At 48.6% G+C, this 19329-nt stretch overlaps 1 protein-coding gene across 5 annotated transcripts; it reads right to left on the reverse strand.

Annotated features, from left to right (window-relative positions):
• Nucleotides 1–12229: 12229 nt before the first annotated feature.
• LOC124480499 (tyrosine-protein phosphatase non-receptor type 7-like) lies at nucleotides 12230–17115 on the reverse strand. 5 transcript variants are annotated; one of them, XM_047039865.1, is made up of 11 exons: nucleotides 16972–17115; nucleotides 15798–15905; nucleotides 15442–15646; nucleotides 15094–15277; nucleotides 14496–14580; nucleotides 14293–14375; nucleotides 13704–13841; nucleotides 13359–13469; nucleotides 13071–13231; nucleotides 12875–12988; nucleotides 12230–12692 (listed from the first exon to the last, which is right to left on the reverse strand). In XM_047039865.1, the coding sequence occupies exons 3-11, from the start codon at nucleotides 15543–15545 to the stop codon at nucleotides 12425–12427; spliced, it is 1248 nt and encodes a 415-aa protein (XP_046895821.1). In that variant the 5' UTR covers nucleotides 15546–15646; nucleotides 15798–15905; nucleotides 16972–17115; the 3' UTR covers nucleotides 12230–12424. The 5 variants fall into 5 exon arrangements, with proteins under 5 accessions (XP_046895821.1, XP_046895820.1, XP_046895824.1 ...); XM_047039864.1 differs by lacking the exon at nucleotides 16972–17115 and adding an exon at nucleotides 16070–16955; XM_047039868.1 differs by lacking the exon at nucleotides 15798–15905.
• Nucleotides 17116–19329: the final 2214 nt, after the last annotated feature.

A 19329-nucleotide genomic window follows, 5' to 3' on the forward strand; every position in this document is an offset into this window, starting at 1 on the left:
CCTTGATGCTGAGTTCATGGCCAGGGTCGCTAACCTTTGCTGCTCCTCCTCTGAAGCCACAACAGGAAGTCTCGACCCAGAGTTAAGTTCAGGTTTCATTAACCTAGAAATAGGCCAGTCTGAGAAAGATAGTGTGAGCAAAGGCATCAAGTTTGCCAGTCAAATAAATCCCAAGGGAGATTGGAAAAATGATGGAGCTTCTTGTCTCCCTGAGGTGGTCCAGGTGCTGCCCTGGTTGCCCCCGAGACCCCCTGAGACCCCCTCCCTGCAGACCTTGGAGATTCGCGTCCAGGAGAAGGTCTGGAAGCCCTCCGGGTCCAGTGCCCTACACCACCTGACCCTGCGGGACCTGCTGCATGGTCTTCTGGTCCGCCTGGCCCTCCAGGAGTCCCCCTCAACCTCTAGCTCCCCCACCTTCTCGCAGCTAGAGGCAACTCTGCTTCAGGAAGTGGGCTGGATTCTCCGGACCCAACATGGGATCAGCCTCGTCCTGGAGCACCTGCCTCAGAGCCCTTTGTACAGCGGCACAGACGCCCTGGACGCCATGTTGGAGGCGGCCTATGCTAAGCTGTCGCTCAGCGCTAGCAGCAGCAGAGCCCTGCTTCGCTCCGCTCGCCACGGAGAAGCGGGAGCCATTTGTGGCCTGGCTGAGACCATCGCCAAGGTCATCTCCCGCCACGCCGAGGACTGGCGCGCTCCTGCCGTGTCCAATCTTAGCGTCCATTTTGAGAAGGAGAATGCTACGAACTCTGCTGGCTTGGTAAAGGCCGGTGGAAGCTCCAGCTCCCTGTGTGAGGATGTGAGGCTACAAGATATGGAGTCTTCTGGCTTGGGAAAGGCCAGTGAGACCCATATGGAGATTCAAGCAGATGGAAGGTTCAAGAAGAGATGTGACAGATTTGGTTTGGTAAAGGCCAGAGAGTGTCCCTTCTCCTCCAGATCACCAGAAGAGCTGAGGATCTCCAGGAAGCAGAGAGAGAGAGCTGCAGACCCAGGCTTGTTAAAGGCCTGGGAGAAGATCGACAGGTCTTCTGAGGAGACCTCCACCTCCCAGCCCTGCCACTCCTCCTCCTCATCCTCCAACTCAATTTCATCCCCCTCTGTGCCCTCCCAAACCTTCAAAAGGTCTTCCATCTTCAATTCCAATCTGGGCCGTCTTGGAAAGAAAAAACTCTCCAGCCTCCGACGATGGTTCACATCGGTAAGCTGAAAATAACTCCACACACTGGCACTGGGTAGAACTGACCTTAACTGAGTCAAGGATAAGATGGGTTACAAGTAAGCATGTGTAGAAGACATTATGTATGAGTAGTAAACAGTAGATGTAATTTTTTCGCAGACTTATTCATTCAAATCCAAACACGAGGGATTTGAACCTCTGACAGTTACAGTCAATGTCGTTATGTCCTGTCAACATAATGTAAAACATTTAAGAATTTAAAGGAATTATGTTTGTCTTTACTCTCCCTTCCATCCCAGATGAGAAAGAAAACCAAGGCCGTTACTGGAAAAAAGACTAAACTAAAGACAGTTACTCCTCTCAACGGTGAAAGTGAGATTATGAATGGTTATTTGTTCATTTAGGATAGGCTTTAGTTGGCTCTCCCATCATTTCACACACAAACACACACACACACACACACTCGTTGCAAGTAAATAGACAGTGCTGAAGTTGTGTGTGATGTTATGTCCTGTTGTGTGATGGTTTTCCATGTCCAGGCCCAGATCTTGCAGAGTCCTCCAGCATCCCAGGAGAAGAGGAACAGAAACAGAAGAAGAAGAAGTCTATTAAAGGCTTCTTCCGCAGGATCTCTGGAGCCCTCTCCAAGGTGTTCTGCTGTAGCTGCATGACTCACCAATAGAGGGAGCTGCCTGCTTACTGACCTGACTGCAGCGAGGACCTGACACTTCCCAATCTGATCTTATTTTTAAATCCATTTTGATCTTTTTTGCATGAATAAAAAACAAACAAAAAAACATTGGCATTTTGTTTATACCTCCCTTGTAATCGCTAAGCTGTTTGTGTTTAGGTTTGTGACATCTCCATATTAGGACTGCACCAACACAGAGGATAATTATTGTGGCACAGTACACAGCCACTTTACTTCAGTTTAAGACTGAGATAAAACACTAGCATTTCTGAAACTTTTAGATACATATAGCTGTGTTGAGAATGTTAGGTATTTAAGGATGACTTTTACTGTGTTTGAATGCAAGGAGGGTGCTTGTCTTATACTGTTATCAAATAGGAAGGTGAGGAAGAGGGGAGGAGGGGCGGAGGAGGAGGGAGGAGGAGGGGAGGAAGAGGGAAGGAGGAGGAGGGGGGGAAGGGGAGGGGAGGGAGGAGGAGGGGGGAGGAGGGGAGGAAAAGGGGGGGAGGAGGGTGGAGTAGAGGAGGAGGGGGGGAAGAGGGGGGGAAGAGGAGGGGAGGAGGGAGGAGGAGGGGGGAGGAGTGGGAGGGAGGATGGGGGAGGGGGAGGAGGGGAGGAGGAGGGGGGAGGAGGAGGGGCAAGCAGAAGGAGAACAGTGCCTGGCAGAATGAGAGATGAGGGGAGGGCAAGGGGCAGTGGAAGAAGGAGAGAGGAGGGGAGGGCAGGGGGAGTGGAAGAAGGAGAGAGGAGGGGAGGGCAGGGGGAGTGTTCACACACCATCAATCAATATCTGTCACCAGGGAATCATGAATGTAATCACAAAGGTGAAGAAACGTTTTGAACAATGTCACAAATTACAATTTAATTAACATATCCATGAGGATAAATATACATTTGTCCCAATGTCCTCATGTATGCTTCAGAAAAGAACATTGATAACAGATAACCTTATGAGAAGTGGGACTTGGGCAGTAGAATAGCTGATCACTGTGCCGCACGCTGAGCAGTGCTCCAGATGTCTGCGTGGTGCGATGATGTCATACTGTTTCTGAAGCTGTGCTGTCAGCACTGGACCTGATGACCTGGTTCTCCCGGTCTTCTCCCTTGCCTCTGCTCTTTCTCTCTTCCTTGTTCTCCTTGTTCCCCTGGCTCTCCTTGTTCCTCTGACTCTCCTTGTTCCCCTGGCTCTCCTTGTTCCCCTGGCTCTCCTTGTTCCCCTGGCTCTCCTTGTTCCCCTGGCTCTCCTTGTTCCCATGACTCTCCTTGTTCCCCTGGCTCTCCTTGTTCCCCTGGCTCTCCTTGTTCCCCTGGCTCTCCTTGTTCCCCTGGCTCTCCTTGCTCCCCTGGCTCTCCTTGTTCCCCTGGTTCTCCAGGTTCCCTTGGTCCTCCTGCGGTCTGGCGGGTTGCATCTCCAGCTGTGTGCTGTACTGAGCCAGGGTGGCATACAGGAACTGGTACTGCTCAGTAGTCTGGACCATACCACCCCTAGGGAGAGGAGGAGGGGTGGCAAAGAGGAGGTGAAATGTGAGGAAGAGTGGGGACAGAGAGAATGGGATGAGAGAGATAGTAAGAGGGAGAGAGAGGGAGGGAGAAGTATTTGCTAACAAAGGGAGAGTGATGGGTAGGGGTGGGGGTGGTGGGGTGTGGAGAGGGGGTAGTGTGCTTACCTGTCCAGACGTAGACTGCATACTATTCTTAGTATGTCCACCTGCCTGGAGTATCGAAGCTGTTGACAACCGATACAGCTGGCGATGAAGCAGCCCGTTCTACCAATGCCTGCACTGGAGAGGCAGGAGACCACAACAGGTTAACATACACACAGACATGCACACACACACATATACCCTGAACAGGGCCTTACCTGCAGTGGACGATGATTGGTCCAGGGTTGTGTGGGAGGGACTTTTTGTAGTCCTCCACCTCCTCCACCAATCGCAGCAGAGGGGCTGAACATTCTGGGGTCTGGTAGTCAGGCCAGGTAGAGTACCAATAATGCCTTTCCTCGAGAGACTCTTTTCCCAGCTATACACACACACATTTATGTACAACTGTAATAAATGCAGTGATGAACAGATGAATGAATATATGAATTCATGAGTTACATCTGGACATACACAAACAGCTACAATGTAAAGGAGTGTTCACCTGGAGTGTTAATTCTCTAACAGTGTAGCCAACACACTCCGTCACAGAAGTCACACAGAGGTCAAACCTGCCCTAGGAGCCCAGGCTTTCTTGACTGTTGGGAGAGGTAGCTACGCTAACTAGCTATGGCTAACGTTACAAAGCTTCAATTTAGATCGCAGTGACAGCACGTCGGAGGACGAAACCTTTTCCAATAGTTTGTTTCTTATGGATCAAGACGAAATTAGACTAGAAATACGAAGGTATTGTGTAATGTAATCCGTATTTTTTATATATATATCTCAGTTGTTTACAACACCTGCCTGTCTGTCAACTCCTTAGACGGACAGTTCTTCATTGTTGGGTGGGGTTTGACAGCGCTCAGTTACAGCGCTCTGAAAAAAGAGGGTACCCTGGCTCCGTCTGCGGATTAGATCCCCCTAGTGGAGAGAGATATATTGTTGGCCTACCAACCCAGTCAGCCATGGAGAGTTTCCCAGGGGCGGCGGTCTGTGTTTTTTCAGTCATCTTGTGAGGGTGTTTTTGGTCCAAGTCTGTACATTTGTGTTACAATAGTGTGAAAGAGCTAATTTTATAAACCTTCAGTAAAAAGCTAGGCGAAAATACTCCTCCTCAACTTAAGACAGTTCTACCTCTCAGGTGAACCCCCTGAGGAGGGGACTTGCCGCCAATAAGCTGAAGTTGTCGAACTGTCTTTTCATGTATTCATGTATTCACTGTATTCATATTGAAACCGGTAATCTATTTCATGCTAATTGATGTATAAATAATAAAATGAAATCATGTAATTTCTGAGATGTAGGTTACGTGTGCTCTCTCTTTTCATGTGACAACCAATGAGATACGCTGATGAGATGGACATGTGTGACCTGTCCTGTGCATACATGTAAGCGTGCGTGTGTCAATAAATATTCAGTCGTTATTATTATTTCTTACAGCAAAGCTGATTTCTCACAGAGTGGTTTATTACGTGAAAGTAGTATTTGGATAGTACTGAGTACAAGACGTAGAATCGCTGTACAGTTCACACTGTCAAAAATGTCCCTACCAATTGGAGTAAAGTGCGGAAAAACCCGCGAGTAGTTATTTAAAAACATCCCAATCATACCTTTTTGTCTAAAACGTCGGGCCATTTTGGGGCGAAAGACGCCGCGCTGTTTTGACATTATGACGTCGTAGGTCATGAAGGGATTGTGACGCACTTTACCAAATGATATAAAAACGAATTGCAAAATCAAATCTGTCAGTGATGAAAGAAATGTTAATCACAAGGCAAAGGAGTCGTTGAAAGAGTTTGTCATCCTTACTGAGTGGAAAACATGGATGAAATCCCAAAACAGGAAAGACTAAAAGAACGGAGGCCTACACAGAAGGTAAGTGGGTTATCTATGTAGTAGCTAAAACGATTAAAACACACGAAAATGTTTGGTTCTTTAGAATTTCATTTATGTGAGTTTAACTGTTGTGTGACTTAACTTGGATACATAGTGTAGATCTAGTCATATTTCATATTTCCAAGTCATTAACTTGAATACATAGCATAGATTTAGTCATATTTCACATTTCCAAGTCATATCAAAAGTTTAAATAATTTCTGTTCAAGGCACCTCTCTCTCTCTTTTTCTGTTTTTCTGTTTTTCTGTTTTTTTCTCACTCTCTCTCTCTCTCTCTCTCTCTCTCTCTCTCTCTCTCTCTCTCTCTCTCTCTCTCTTCTGTCTCTCTGTCTGTCTGTCTGTCTGTCTCTGACTCCCCCTCTCTCTCTCTCTCTCTCTCTCTCTCTCTCTCTCTCTCTCTCTCTCTCTGTCTCTCTCTCTCTCTCTCTCTCTCTCTCTCTCTCTCTCTCTCTCTCTCTCTCTCTCTCTCTCTCTCTCTCTCTCTGTCTCTCTCTCTGTCTCTCTCTCTCTCTCTCTCTGTCTGTCTCTCTGTCTCTCTCTCTCTCTCTCTCTCTCTCTCTCTCTCTCTCTCTCTCTCTCTCTCTCTCTCCTTCTCTCTGTCTGTCTGTCTCTGACTCTCTCTCTCTCTCTCTCTCTCTCTGTCTCTCTCTCTCTCTCTCTCTCTCTCTCTCTCTCTCTCTCTCTCTCTCTGTCTCTCGCTCTCTGTGTATCTCTCTCTCTCTCTCTCTCTCTCTCTGTCTCTCTCTCTCTTGCTGTGTTCACTGCTAATTGTGACCTCAGTCCCACCCACCCACCCCACCACTGTTTGTTTGTTTGTATGTGTATGTATATGTGTCATCCCCTCAGTGAGTACTACAGACACCACTCACTCCCCTCAACTCAATCTACCTCATGTCTCCAACAACTCTGATAACTTTCTCTGTTACTTTGCCCTGCTAAAGCGTTTGTCTTGCCTGCAGATCAGTGGTACATGTGTGATTCCAGACGAAATTCCAGTGTCAGAGGCCATGATGTCCCACCCGTGAGTGTCCCTGTTACTGTAACGTCCCCTTCAGGCTACTGCCCTGTTGAACACAATGTTAAGATGTGTCGTTAGTTGTCATTGTACTGTAGAGAGAGTCCGTAACACATCCGTTCTTGTTCTTGTTACAGTCAGTGGAGACTGGTCCAAAAGGTCCTGTTGAGCAAGGTAGATAAAATGTTTAGTTTCTAACTCAAAATATTATTTTACTCAGCTTGACAATAACTATGTGTATCTGTACTGCGATTGAACTTTCTCCCCTTTTTTCACCCTCTCTCTCTCCATCCTTTTCTGTCTCTTCCCCCTCTCACCCTCTCTTTCTCTCTCTCTTTATATTTTTCTCTCTCTCTCTCTTAGAACAAGAGTGTCGCTGAGCTGCAGAAGCGCTCAGAGGAGATGATGGAGTGGGTTCTCCAGGTGGCCAATGATGGGGTTCTGCCCGCCATGGCCCTTTACCAGGTCCGTCACCTCTGTCAAAACCCTCTGTCTGCTGCTACCTCCCACAGCAGCGGCATCTCCACAAGGAATGGATCTTTTTCATCTCCTCCTTCGTCCAAGGACCGGGCCTCTTCTCAGGGCTCAGCCCAGCCTGATGTCCCCGAGGGGAACATCTCAGAGAAGTCCCACCCCCTGCTGGAAAGCGGGCTGGGATCCAGGCCACAGGACAGACAATCGATCGAGAAGCCTCCGACACCCCTTCACCCCAGTAGGCCCACAGAGGACGATATCCTCGCCACGGCATCCCTCACTGTGGCAGAGGTCATCGCCAAGTTGAGAGGAGTGATGGCGAGAGAAGAGGACAGGAAAGAGGCAAAGCTGTCTGCCATTGTGGAGGAGCTCTGTGACTCGGCCATGGACAAGGTGATGGACGAGTTGGTGCTTCACCACCACGGCAGCTCCTTGTCTAAATTCTATTCGACAAGCATCTCTGAGGACCTGATCCTGAACACCTGGCAGGACGCCAGGGAGAAGATCCAGGTCCTCGCCGACATCCACACCGACGCCGTCGACGAGCAGATGCCCCCCCGGCCCCTGTTGTCTGCCAACACCAACACATCAGAGGCCGTCTTCCACAGGGAGAAAAAGGAGGCAGAGAAGATGGTGTTATTCTTCATTGGCAGTGCGTCGGAGGCCGAGGAGATGGAAAAGGCTATGGGATCGCCTAGGCCCAGCTGTGTGAAAGCGGCATCGACCGGCTCTGGCCGCAGCTCGGCCAGCAGCATTGGACGTGTCAGATGCGACAGCGAGCCTCACAGCCCCTCCACCCAGACGGAGAGCCTCTCTGGTATCCTGGCCCACCACGCCCTCTTCCAGAGACCGGGCGTTTTCACCACAGAGGAGAAGCTGGAGCTGGTGAGGGTGGTGGGGGGTATCCTCCAGGGGACGGTGGCCAGAAAGAGACGCTCTTCCCTGAACCAGCCCCAAGACGCCGACACGGCCTCCCTGCCCCAGAACATCTCCGGTGCCTGCAACATCATCCACCTCGTCCTGGAGAACTTCAGCGCAGCTGCGCAGATGATTACAGAAGGAGAGGTGGCCTTCCTGCAGCCACGCGGTAATGACTTCACCCTGTTAGTGGAGTGCGTGAGCGAGTCCCTGCTCAGCCGGGTTACGGAGGAAGTGAAGGCCCTACAGAGGAGGAGCCAGGGGGTCAGCAGCGGGAGGAGCAGCAGGAGGAGCCGCAGCCAGGGAGAGCTGCCGGGGAACTGGGTCAAGGGAAAGGAGGAGGAGGCCTGCACATTCTCGTGTCAGGAAAGCTTCCTTTTCAGCACCCAGCAGGAGGAGAGGAGACCAGAGGAGGAGTGCAGCTCGGCTAGCGACGAGGAGGAGGAAGAGGAGCAGCAGAAGGAGGAGGCCAGGTCAGCCTCCAGTAGCCCTAGCCCCAAGATCCCTAGCCCCAAGAGCCCTAGCCCCAGGGGCCCTAGCCCCAGGGGCCCTAGCCCCAGGAGCAAGGCGAACAGCCACAACCTAAACCTCACAGCTCACAAAATGCTGGGCACCGTCGTGCGGATGGCCTACTCAGCCTCCAGATCAGTCTCCGATGACGAAGACTGTGAAAAATGACCAAGGAGGCTCCTCCGCCGGGTTGTTGGACCAGGCTGAGTACGACCTGGGCCGCCTGCTGGCCTCTCGCAACATGTGTACCAGGATGTTGCAGGCGAGGATCCAGAGCTTCTCCATGGAGCTGATCGACAGCCTCTATGAGCTGCTCCTGGACACGCGTGTGGGACGATTCCCCTCGACACGCCGCTGCCGCTCCAAGCTCAACATCCAGAACCCGGAGGCCAAGCAGCACCTGGATTGGGAGCTCTTCACTCCAATCCTGTACAATTTTATCCACTTGGCTTTCAAGAAACTGATGGAGAACTTCCTTGGCCTGACCAACTCACTTCCGGACGAATGTGTCCTGGTGAACGACCATCTCAAATGGATGTGTAAGAAGGACAGGACCTCCATCAGGGATGTATCTTGGGAGAGCAGCGACAGCGACGACAGCAGCGACAGCAGCGACTGCACGTCTCTGGAAGGGTCCTACTGCGTGATGCTGGGCCCCAGCCCAGGGACTGTGGGCAGGAACCGGCCATCTTCCTCTGTCAGCCAGGACCAGAGGAGGGCGCTAGAGGCCATTTCTGAGGTGTTGACCCTCAAAATGGGAGGGGTCCTTCAGTGTTCCTGCAATGACCCAGAACAAGTAATGGCCATTGTCAAAAAAGGTAGAGAAATCTTTTACTCAATTCAATATGTTGACCCCAAAGGGAATTTTCAGGTGTCCAGGTTGCCTAACTGGTAACACTGAGCACACTGTTACAGAATAAGTACAAATGATAGAATGCATTAAATGGAATGCTCTTTAGAAATAGAATGCATTAAATGGTATGCTCTTTAGAAATAGAATGTCTCACCATGTCGCCATATTGCTGTTATAAATGGATGTGTTTTACAATCCATATTAATAGTGTTTTAAGAAAAGTACAGGTAATAGCTATAGTAATACAAGGATACTTAGATGTGTGAGTGTGGTTTTTTTTTGTGCCAGGCCTTGATGCTGAGTTCATGGCCAGGGTCGCTAACCTTTGCTGCTCCTCCTCTGAAGCCACAACAGGAAGTCTCGACCCAGAGTTAAGTTCAGGTTTCATTAACCTAGAAATAGGCCAGTCTGAGAAAGATAGTGTGAGCAAAGGCATCAAGTTTGCCAGTCAAATAAATCCCAAGGGAGATTGGAAAAATGATGGAGCTTCTTGTCTCCCTGAGGTGGTCCAGGTGCTGCCCTGGTTGCCCCCGAGACCCCCTGAGACCCCCTCCCTGCAGACCTTGGAGATTCGCGTCCAGGAGAAGGTCTGGAAGCCCTCCGGGTCCAGTGCCCTACACCACCTGACCCTGCGGGACCTGCTGCATGGTCTTCTGGTCCGCCTGGCCCTCCAGGAGTCCCCCTCAACCTCTAGCTCCCCCACCTTCTCGCAGCTAGAGGCAACTCTGCTTCAGGAAGTGGGCTGGATTCTCCGGACCCAACATGGGATCAGCCTCGTCCTGGAGCACCTGCCTCAGAGCCCTTTGTACAGCGGCACAGACGCCCTGGACGCCATGTTGGAGGCGGCCTATGCTAAGCTGTCGCTCAGCGCTAGCAGCAGCAGAGCCCTGCTTCGCTCCGCTCGCCACGGAGAAGCGGGAGCCATTTGTGGCCTGGCTGAGACCATCGCCAAGGTCATCTCCCGCCACGCCGAGGACTGGCGCGCTCCTGCCGTGTCCAATCTTAGCGTCCATTTTGAGAAGGAGAATGCTACGAACTCTGCTGGCTTGGTAAAGGCCGGTGGAAGCTCCAGCTCCCTGTGTGAGGATGTGAGGCTACAAGATATGGAGTCTTCTGGCTTGGGAAAGGCCAGTGAGACCCATATGGAGATTCAAGCAGATGGAAGGTTCAAGAAGAGATGTGACAGATTTGGTTTGGTAAAGGCCAGAGAGTGTCCCTTCTCCTCCAGATCACCAGAAGAGCTGAGGATCTCCAGGAAGCAGAGAGAGAGAGCTGCAGACCCAGGCTTGTTAAAGGCCTGGGAGAAGATCGACAGGTCTTCTGAGGAGACCTCCACCTCCCAGCCCTGCCACTCCTCCTCCTCATCCTCCAACTCAATTTCATCCCCCTCTGTGCCCTCCCAAACCTTCAAAAGGTCTTCCATCTTCAATTCCAATCTGGGCCGTCTTGGAAAGAAAAAACTCTCCAGCCTCCGACGATGGTTCACATCGGTAAGCTGAAAATAACTCCACACACTGGCACTGGGTAGAACTGACCTTAACTGAGTCAAGGATAAGATGGGTTACAAGTAAGCATGTGTAGAAGACATTATGTATGAGTAGTAAACAGTAGATGTAATTTTTTCGCAGACTTATTCATTCAAATCCAAACACGAGGGATTTGAACCTCTGACAGTTACAGTCAATGTCGTTATGTCCTGTCAACATAATGTAAAACATTTAAGAATTTAAAGGAATTATGTTTGTCTTTACTCTCCCTTCCATCCCAGATGAGAAAGAAAACCAAGGCCGTTACTGGAAAAAAGACTAAACTAAAGACAGTTACTCCTCTCAACGGTGAAAGTGAGATTATGAATGGTTATTTGTTCATTTAGGATAGGCTTTAGTTGGCTCTCCCATCATTTCACACACAAACACACACACACACACACACTCGTTGCAAGTAAATAGACAGTGCTGAAGTTGTGTGTGATGTTATGTCCTGTTGTGTGATGGTTTTCCATGTCCAGGCCCAGATCTTGCAGAGTCCTCCAGCATCCCAGGAGAAGAGGAACAGAAACAGAAGAAGAAGAAGTCTATTAAAGGCTTCTTCCGCAGGATCTCTGGAGCCCTCTCCAAGGTGTTCTGCTGTAGCTGCATGACTCACCAATAGAGGGAGCTGCCTGCTTACTGACCTGACTGCAGCGAGGACCTGTCACTTCCCAATCTGATCTTATTTTTAAATCCATTTTGATCTTTTTTGCATGAATAAAAAACAAACAAAAAAACATTGGCATTTTGTTTATACCTCCCTTGTAATCGCTAAGCTGTTTGTGTTTAGGTTTGTGACATCTCCATATTAGGACTGCACCAACACAGAGGATAATTATTGTGGCACAGTACACAGCCACTTTACTTCAGTTTAAGACTGAGATAAAACACTAGCATTTCTGAAACTTTTAGATACATATAGCTGTGTTGAGAATGTTAGGTATTTAAGGATGACTTTTACTGTGTTTGAATGCAAGGAGGGTGCTTGTCTTATACTGTTATCAAATAGGAAGGTGAGGAAGAGGGGAGGAGGGGCGGAGGAGGAGGGAGGAGGAGGGGAGGAAGAGGGAGGGAGGAGGAGGGGGGGAAGGGGAGGGGAGGGAGGAGGAGGGGGGAGGAGGAGGGGAGGAGGAGGGGAGGAAAAGGGGGGGAGGAGGGTGGAGTAGAGGAGGAGGGGGGAGGAGAGGGGGAAGAGGAGGGGAGGAGGGAGGAGGAGGGGGGAGGAGTGGGAGGGAGGATGGGGGAGGGGGAGGAGGGGAGGAGGAGGGGGGAGGAGGAGGGGCAAGCAGAAGGAGAACAGTGCCTGGCAGAAGGAGAGATGAGGGGAGGGCAGGGGGAGTGGAAGAAGGAGAGATGAGGGGAGGGCAGGGGGAGTGGAAGAAGGAGAGACGAGGGGAGGGCAGGGGGAGTGGAAGAAGGAGAGAGGAGGGGAGGGCAGGGGGAGTGTTCACACACCATCAATCAATATCTGTCACCAGGGAATCATGAATGTAATCACAAAGGTGAAGAAACGTTTTGAATAATGTCACAAATTACAATTTAATTAACATATCCATGAGGATAAATATACATTTGTCCCAATGTCCTCATGTATGCCTCAGAAAAGAACATTGATAACAGATAACCCTATGAGAAGTGGGACTTGGGCAGTAGAATAGCTGATCACTGTGCCGCACGCTAAGCAGTGCTCCAGACATCTGCGTGGTGCGATGATGTCATACTGTTTCTGAAGCTGTGCTGTCAGCACTGGACCTGATGACCTGGTTCTCCCGGTCTTCTCCCTTGCCTCTGCTCTCTCTCTTCTCCTTGTTCTCCTTGTTCCCCTGGCTCTCCTTGTTCCCCTGGCTCTCCTTGTTCCCCTGGTTCTCTGGGTTCCCTTGGTCCTCCTGCGGTCTGGCGGGTTGCATCTCCAGCTGTGTGCTGTACTGAGCCAGGGTGGCATACAGGAACTGGTACTGCTCAGTAGTCTGGACCATACCACCCCTAGGGAGAGGAGGAGGGGTGGCAAAGAGGAGGTGAAACGTGAGGAAGAGTGGGGACAGAGAGAATGGGATGAGAGAGATAGTAAGAGGGAGAGAGAGGGAGGGAGAAGTATTTGCTAACAAAGGGAGAGTGATGGGTAGGGGTGGGGGTGGTGGGATGTGGAGAGGGGGTAGTGTGCTTACCTGTCCAGACGTAGACTGCATACTATTCTTAGTATGTCCACCTGCCTGGAGTATCGAAGCTGTTGACAACCGATACAGCTGGCGATGAAGCAGCCCGTTCTACCAATGCCTGCACTGGAGAGGCAGGAGACCACACCAGGTTAACATACACACAGGCATGCACACACACACACATATACCCTGAACAGGGTCTTACCTGCAGTGGACGATGATTGGTCCAGGGTTGTGTGGGAGGGACTTTTTGTAGTCCTCCACCTCCTCCACCAATCGCAGCAGAGGGGCTGAACATTCTGGGGTCTGGTGGTCAGGCCAGGTAGAGTACCAGTAATGCCTTACCTCACGAGACTCTGTTCCCAGCTAAACACATACACACACATTTATGTACAACTGTAATAAATGCACAGCTGAACAGATGAATGAATGCATGAATTCATGAGTTACATCTGGACATACACAAACAGCTACAATGTAAAGGAGTGTTCACCTGGAGTGTTAATTCTCTAACAGTGCAGCCAACACACTCCGTCACAGAAGTCACACAGAGGTCAAACCTGCCATAGGAGCCCTTCTGGTGAGGCCAGTACAGCTCACACTTCTGAAACACACACACACACACCTGAGCCTTTGGAAAGATGTGTACATAAGACATCAGAGCTTTGCAAAGAGACCATTAAACATGGTAGTGCAGGGTGGAGAAATGTGAATTTAGAGGAAGATAGAGGAGGGTGAGGTGAAAAGAGAGAAAGGTGCGACTGAGGTGAAGGGAGGGGTCATTGAGAACCTTGGGTAGAAATTGAGATTTTTGGAGGTGACCCCTCTGACCTCTAACCTCAATCTTCTCCTTCAGCTTGGTGATCATGACGATGATGGCCGATTGCTCCTGCCACACCATCTCCCAGAAGTCCTGAACTGTATTGGCCATGGGGCCCTGTGTAGCAATGTAGGCTCTGTGAATGCCTTCATAACCCTGCATAGAGTACAAAGACCTGTTATAACCCTCACACAAGACATAAGACATATGCCATGGCATAAGGCCTAGCATAAATTCAGATGTGTTATAACCATGCAGAGACACATTAACCTTTTTAGTAACAACACCATATTTTATATTGTGCATCCCTTTGTACCCGTGAGTCAGGGACGTGTCATTTCCCCCTAAGTTTCCTGTGGGTTTGCTGGTTTGTCAGGACGCCCACGCAAAACTTCCTTCTCAGGCAGCGCTGCATACCACCTCACAAACCTACCACATGTTTTTGACCACTTTACTTACTGCTCTGCTTTTCACAGAGTCATGTGCAATTTCCATTTGGCTTTAAATTAACTGAAAAAGGCCAGTGATTTCAGTTTGTCCTCAAAAGACCTCCAAATCTAGTTTAGTGCCCCGACAAAGACTGCAGCTGGCCCTGGGTGACACTGACCTTGATGTAGTTAGCATTGATGTACCCCTCGTTTTCTTTCTCCTCTGCTGAATGGCTACGCAGAGTCACACGAGTCTGAGGATCTGATCAACACACACACTCAGTTTTGTCAACAGTGTCAACAGTACTGAATGTGAAACGTGTAAGCACAGTTGCATGTGTGGAGTGTGCTACAGTTGGCTGGGTGCAGGAGAGTGACTGACTGGGCAGAATGCTTTTGTATCTGTCCTTTAGCGCTCGCCCTGGGATGTCCAACTCTGTAGGGTTGACAAAGTTGGGAGGAATTTTCTGTTGGAAAGAACACACAGGATAGTTTCAAGGGACAAGTGTAGACTCTCTTGTTCAGGTTAGCTTTTGAATGATCTCTGTCTTTGGTCTATAGATTTTTTTTCTTCTGTTTTTATTTATTTATTATTAGACTTTGATGTTATATTGACAATGTACATTGTAAAGTGCTTTGTGACCCTGTCTGTGAAAAACACTTTATAAATAAACTTACTTACTTACTTCAAAAGGATGGTAATGTACATTTACATTGAGTCATTTAGCAGACGCTCTTATCCAGAGCGACTTACAGTAAGTACAGGGACATTTCCCCCAAGGCAAGTAGGGTGAAGTACTCTGAATAATAGCCTAATTCCCTAACCGCTCAGTCATCTGACCCTAATATAGGCTGTGGGCACACCTTATTATTACAGCATGGATGTGTGTGTTGTTACCATGCATATAGACTGATGCCCTTGTCCTTATTCAGCTAAATGGTAGAACAATGTGCGTGTGTGTCTGTGATTGTGTGCCTACCTGGTACTCTGTATTGAGTGTGTGTGTGACGGTGGCAGCATGCTGCAGCGGGGCGTGTGTGAGGGGTCTGGAGGACGTTTGGAGCAGGCGCAGGAGGGTCTCTCTGGGGGTGGAGATGGAACACAGTGGCTCCACCGCTGCCAGGCTGCTCACATCCAAAACCAAAGAGACATTGGAGCCACGCCTTGACACCGTGGGAGAGAAGAAAGCCATGCATTACGACAGGTTACGATGCTCTCGTGCTGCATCACATAGTGAATAACACTGTACTAACAGCACAGTCAATATAGACTCAATGGGTGGTTTTCTTTCTCAAGGGACTTTCTGGAAACAGATCGATTGGCTTACCTCTCCTGGAGACGGATGGGTCTCCTGGGAGGACTCACAGCAATGCAGGTAGCTGATTGGTCATCCTCTGCGGTTGGGGTGGGACATTCTGCTGGATCACTCATGATTAGTCAAAAGTACTTGTGATTTGGTTGGGGGGATTACTTCACCCACGGTCTTCCCAGCAACTGTATGAAGGAGTTACTGACTTGAGGTAACAGTCTGTCTGTGAGAGAGAGCGAAAATAGAGCAAAACAGAGTGGTAGAGAGAGAAAGAAAGTGAAACAGAGTCACCATAGAGTCCGTTTATAATTAAATCATTCAAACAAGACTGTGCAGTCAGTATCTTCCCATGGCAACCACTATAGCATACACACCTCAACTGCAATGGCAGTTGTTGACACTTCCTGGAATGGTTGTGAAATACGGAGAGCGAGCTTCTCTTCTCTTACTCAAGAGCAGCAAAGATCTCACATCCCCTGAAACTGAGACGCGACATTACTGTAACAATCCCTACAGCACCTGACGTCTGTGCTCTCCACTTCACTGCTCTCCTCCGTCGCTCCCTCTCCTCCTCTCTACTTTCTTCCCATGCCCTGCCCTGCCCTGTCCTGTCCTCGTTTAACCCATTCACCTTGAACCTGCGTACCTGTCCCTGGTTTTCCTCCTCCTTCACCTCCTGTCACAAGCTCCAGACAAAGCGAAATATCAGCTGCTTACATGGAGCAGGACGAACCCAGAGACAGACCAATACATGAAGGCAAAGGTTGTACGAGAGAAAAGGTAGGTACTAGACAGAGAGAGGGCGAACGCAGAAGTGACAGAAAGAAGATAGAATTGAAAGAGGGTGGGAGAGAAAGCATGAGATAATGCGTGAGAGAGAGATAGAAAGAGAGAGAGAGAGAGATAGAGAAAGCGCAAGAGAGCAAGAGCAGGCATGTAGTTTGTAGCACAGTATTTCAGTGTGTCGTAGCTACCTCCTCTGTAGCCTAAGGAACACAAGTCTAAACCTGAGTCCAAATATATGAGACCATCGAGGGAGAGAGAGAGAAAAGGGGGAGCAGAAAGAAAGTGAAAGGCCCAGAGGCGTATGGTGGAGAGGGAACGTGGAGAGCTGCTGGCTGTTTAGGAGGAAGACAAACTAGTCTCAATCTCCCTCCCTCCCTCTTTCTCCCAAGCTCTCTCTCTGTCTCGGTGTCTCTCCAGTCAAGGCTGAAGCATGTTCACAGACATACCAATGGTTAATCATGAATCATTCATGAAGCTCGTTGTAAAATACACTGTAGGCTACTTTAATTCCAGTCATAAAAGTTAATATATTCAAAGTTGTGATTAGTAGCTCTAGATAGTAACCCTTATTTAAAAAATATATACAGCATAGCATCTATGATATCAAACATTTCTTTGTGACAGATTAATGTCAGACTAACAACAAATATTCACAATACAAGGAACCAATTAAAAAAACAAACATTACTCCATTATACAAGGCAGTTGCAGAATACTAAAGTTACAGTATGGGAATTTAATTTAACTTAGTTGAGTGCTTACAGTCATTTGAAGAAGATTTGACTATCGCAGTGCTGCCTCAGTCTAGACTACACACACATAAAACACACACACTGTTTCCTAGTCCGTCCTGCCACGCTGTTGTAAGGTGGAGAGCTTGTTGAGATATGAGAACCGTTGAATCGTTGAGTTTTTTGTTCTTTGACTTTTACTCCACCACTTCCTCTCTACCCACCCACTCACTCGCTCACTCACTCACTCACTCACACACACTCACAAACACAAAAACAGACACTATCTCAAAGACACACACACATACTGTACTTACATAGAAGAGGTGGTTTGAAACTATACTCTTCTACTGGGGTTCTGTTGCTCTTTCTGAGACTCACAGACTGTAAACAAGAAGATGGAAGAGACATATTTCATAGTGTGCAGAACGATGGCTTGACCCCCACCTGTACACATGCACAGATGTGCAGGTGCACATGCATGCACACTGTATGTATGTAGAGTGTCACTCATCACTGAAGGTTTCCAATGGTTTTTGGTCATCAGGCAATCATCTAAAGGAACATGTTGAAGCAAGTCATTTCCTGTCTTTTGCAATGCTCACTTCCTGCTTTTAGCAGACACTGGGACGAGAAATAAATCAGACACAGGAGTAACAGAAGGCTGGGATTAATGGAAAATATTGGAATAACATGATAACTCAAAATAATACATAAATCGATGTAGTCAACTTCACACTAGTTAAATCACTAGATTAATCAGATTTTTGATTAATTCTCTTTTGGGGCTTGACTATTAATGGCAGCGTCCATATTTCCTGTGTCTCCATGACAACTACCCTGCCACTGGCTTTTCTACACAGTATAAAAACTGAGTACTTGCGAAGCATCAAATTACCTTGGTCAAGTATGAATAAAGCACTTCTCAAACGGTGTGCATTTTCATTCCTGTTTTATTGACTACAGTTGAAAATTACTCAATCAAATCAAAGTTCATGTTGCTCGCATGAACGATCATGAAGAGAGCTGTCACCCTAAAGAGGATACCCGGCGTATCTGTCAACAAGCTGGCTGTGCCCATCTACAACGGGCCCACCATCCTTCATCTCCAGAGAGCCACGGTGGAGAAGTCTGGAACTGTCATCAAGATCAAGAAACTGGTAACTATGACCCCAGATGGCCTCTGTTCATCCCAGTTTAATTGAGGGTTGACTGAAGACCTACCAGTCCCTTAGAGATGCCTGCCCCAGTGGTGTCCCTATCCCCTGTGGAGAGACAGACGAGGCTGTGGAAGATGCCATGGAGGAGAAGCTCTTCTCTCAGGTTCAGGACCATGGTGATCCAGAGGGAAGTTGTGTCCGGGGAGTGGTCCTCAAGCCCAATCACATGGAGTGGACTGTCTCTAGTTAAAAGAAAAGATGGTGGAGCACATCTAAAACTTGTCATTGCTTACATGTTTGAAGTGCCGTTTCCATGCCATTCAATGCAATGCTGACATAAGAGGTTGGTTTTATTGTCTGTCACCTCATTTGACTCTCAAAGGCGTTTCTTCCTTTTTAGAATACCCTAATTAGCCAGCAGGTGGTGGTGTCGGACTGTGTCCAGAATGGACTGTGGTGTTGGCGGTGTTCTAACCTTAACCATCATGTGGGGCGCTATCATGCTGACCCAAACCAATGGTCAACCATGTGGACATCCGGATCTGTGAGAGAACCTTTAAAGTTATATCATATAAACCTCTGTAATGGAAGAACAGGAGACAGGAAGTCAGGCGTTCCATATCTATTAGGATATCTGTCAAGGTCAGTGCAGTTGGTTCTGTATTATCTGCATGGAAAGAGAATGAAGATTAGTGTCCACTCTTTTCTGATGTGTCTGGACCTTGCTGCTCTACACTGGTCTGCTGGATTTATTTAACAGATTTTCTGGTGCAGGTTCAGGGGAGAGAGGAGAGTTCTGTTAGAAAAACAAACCTCCCTTGTCTCGCAGATACAGAATTAATTTCCTGTTCATAACGTCCGGACAGAGCCCGGGGTCTAGAATGATGCTGCAGGTTGTGCAACTTCCCTCGGGACCAGATGTCAGGAACAACTCACTGTCCAACAGCAGATAATGGCAACACAGGAAACAAGTTAACAACACAGAAAATGTATCAACGTGGTCATTCAGTGAATCTTGCGACAAAATGATTGGAATCTTAGACAAGTGACTGCAATCCTAGACATGTTTGGCGGTCTCATGCCCTGGTGAGAAAACCATCCAACCTGCTCATCGAAACTTTCAGGATAAAAAGGGGAAAGAGTGTTTGGGGAGTGGTTGGGTGGATACTGGAACGAGGGGATGGGGCTGCTCTGTGCAGCAGGCCACTGATTGGGTCCAGATGTCTGGG

Source organism: Hypomesus transpacificus, chromosome 18 (assembly GCF_021917145.1).
Source record: "Hypomesus transpacificus isolate Combined female chromosome 18, fHypTra1, whole genome shotgun sequence".
Taxonomy (NCBI): domain Eukaryota; kingdom Metazoa; phylum Chordata; class Actinopteri; order Osmeriformes; family Osmeridae; genus Hypomesus; species Hypomesus transpacificus.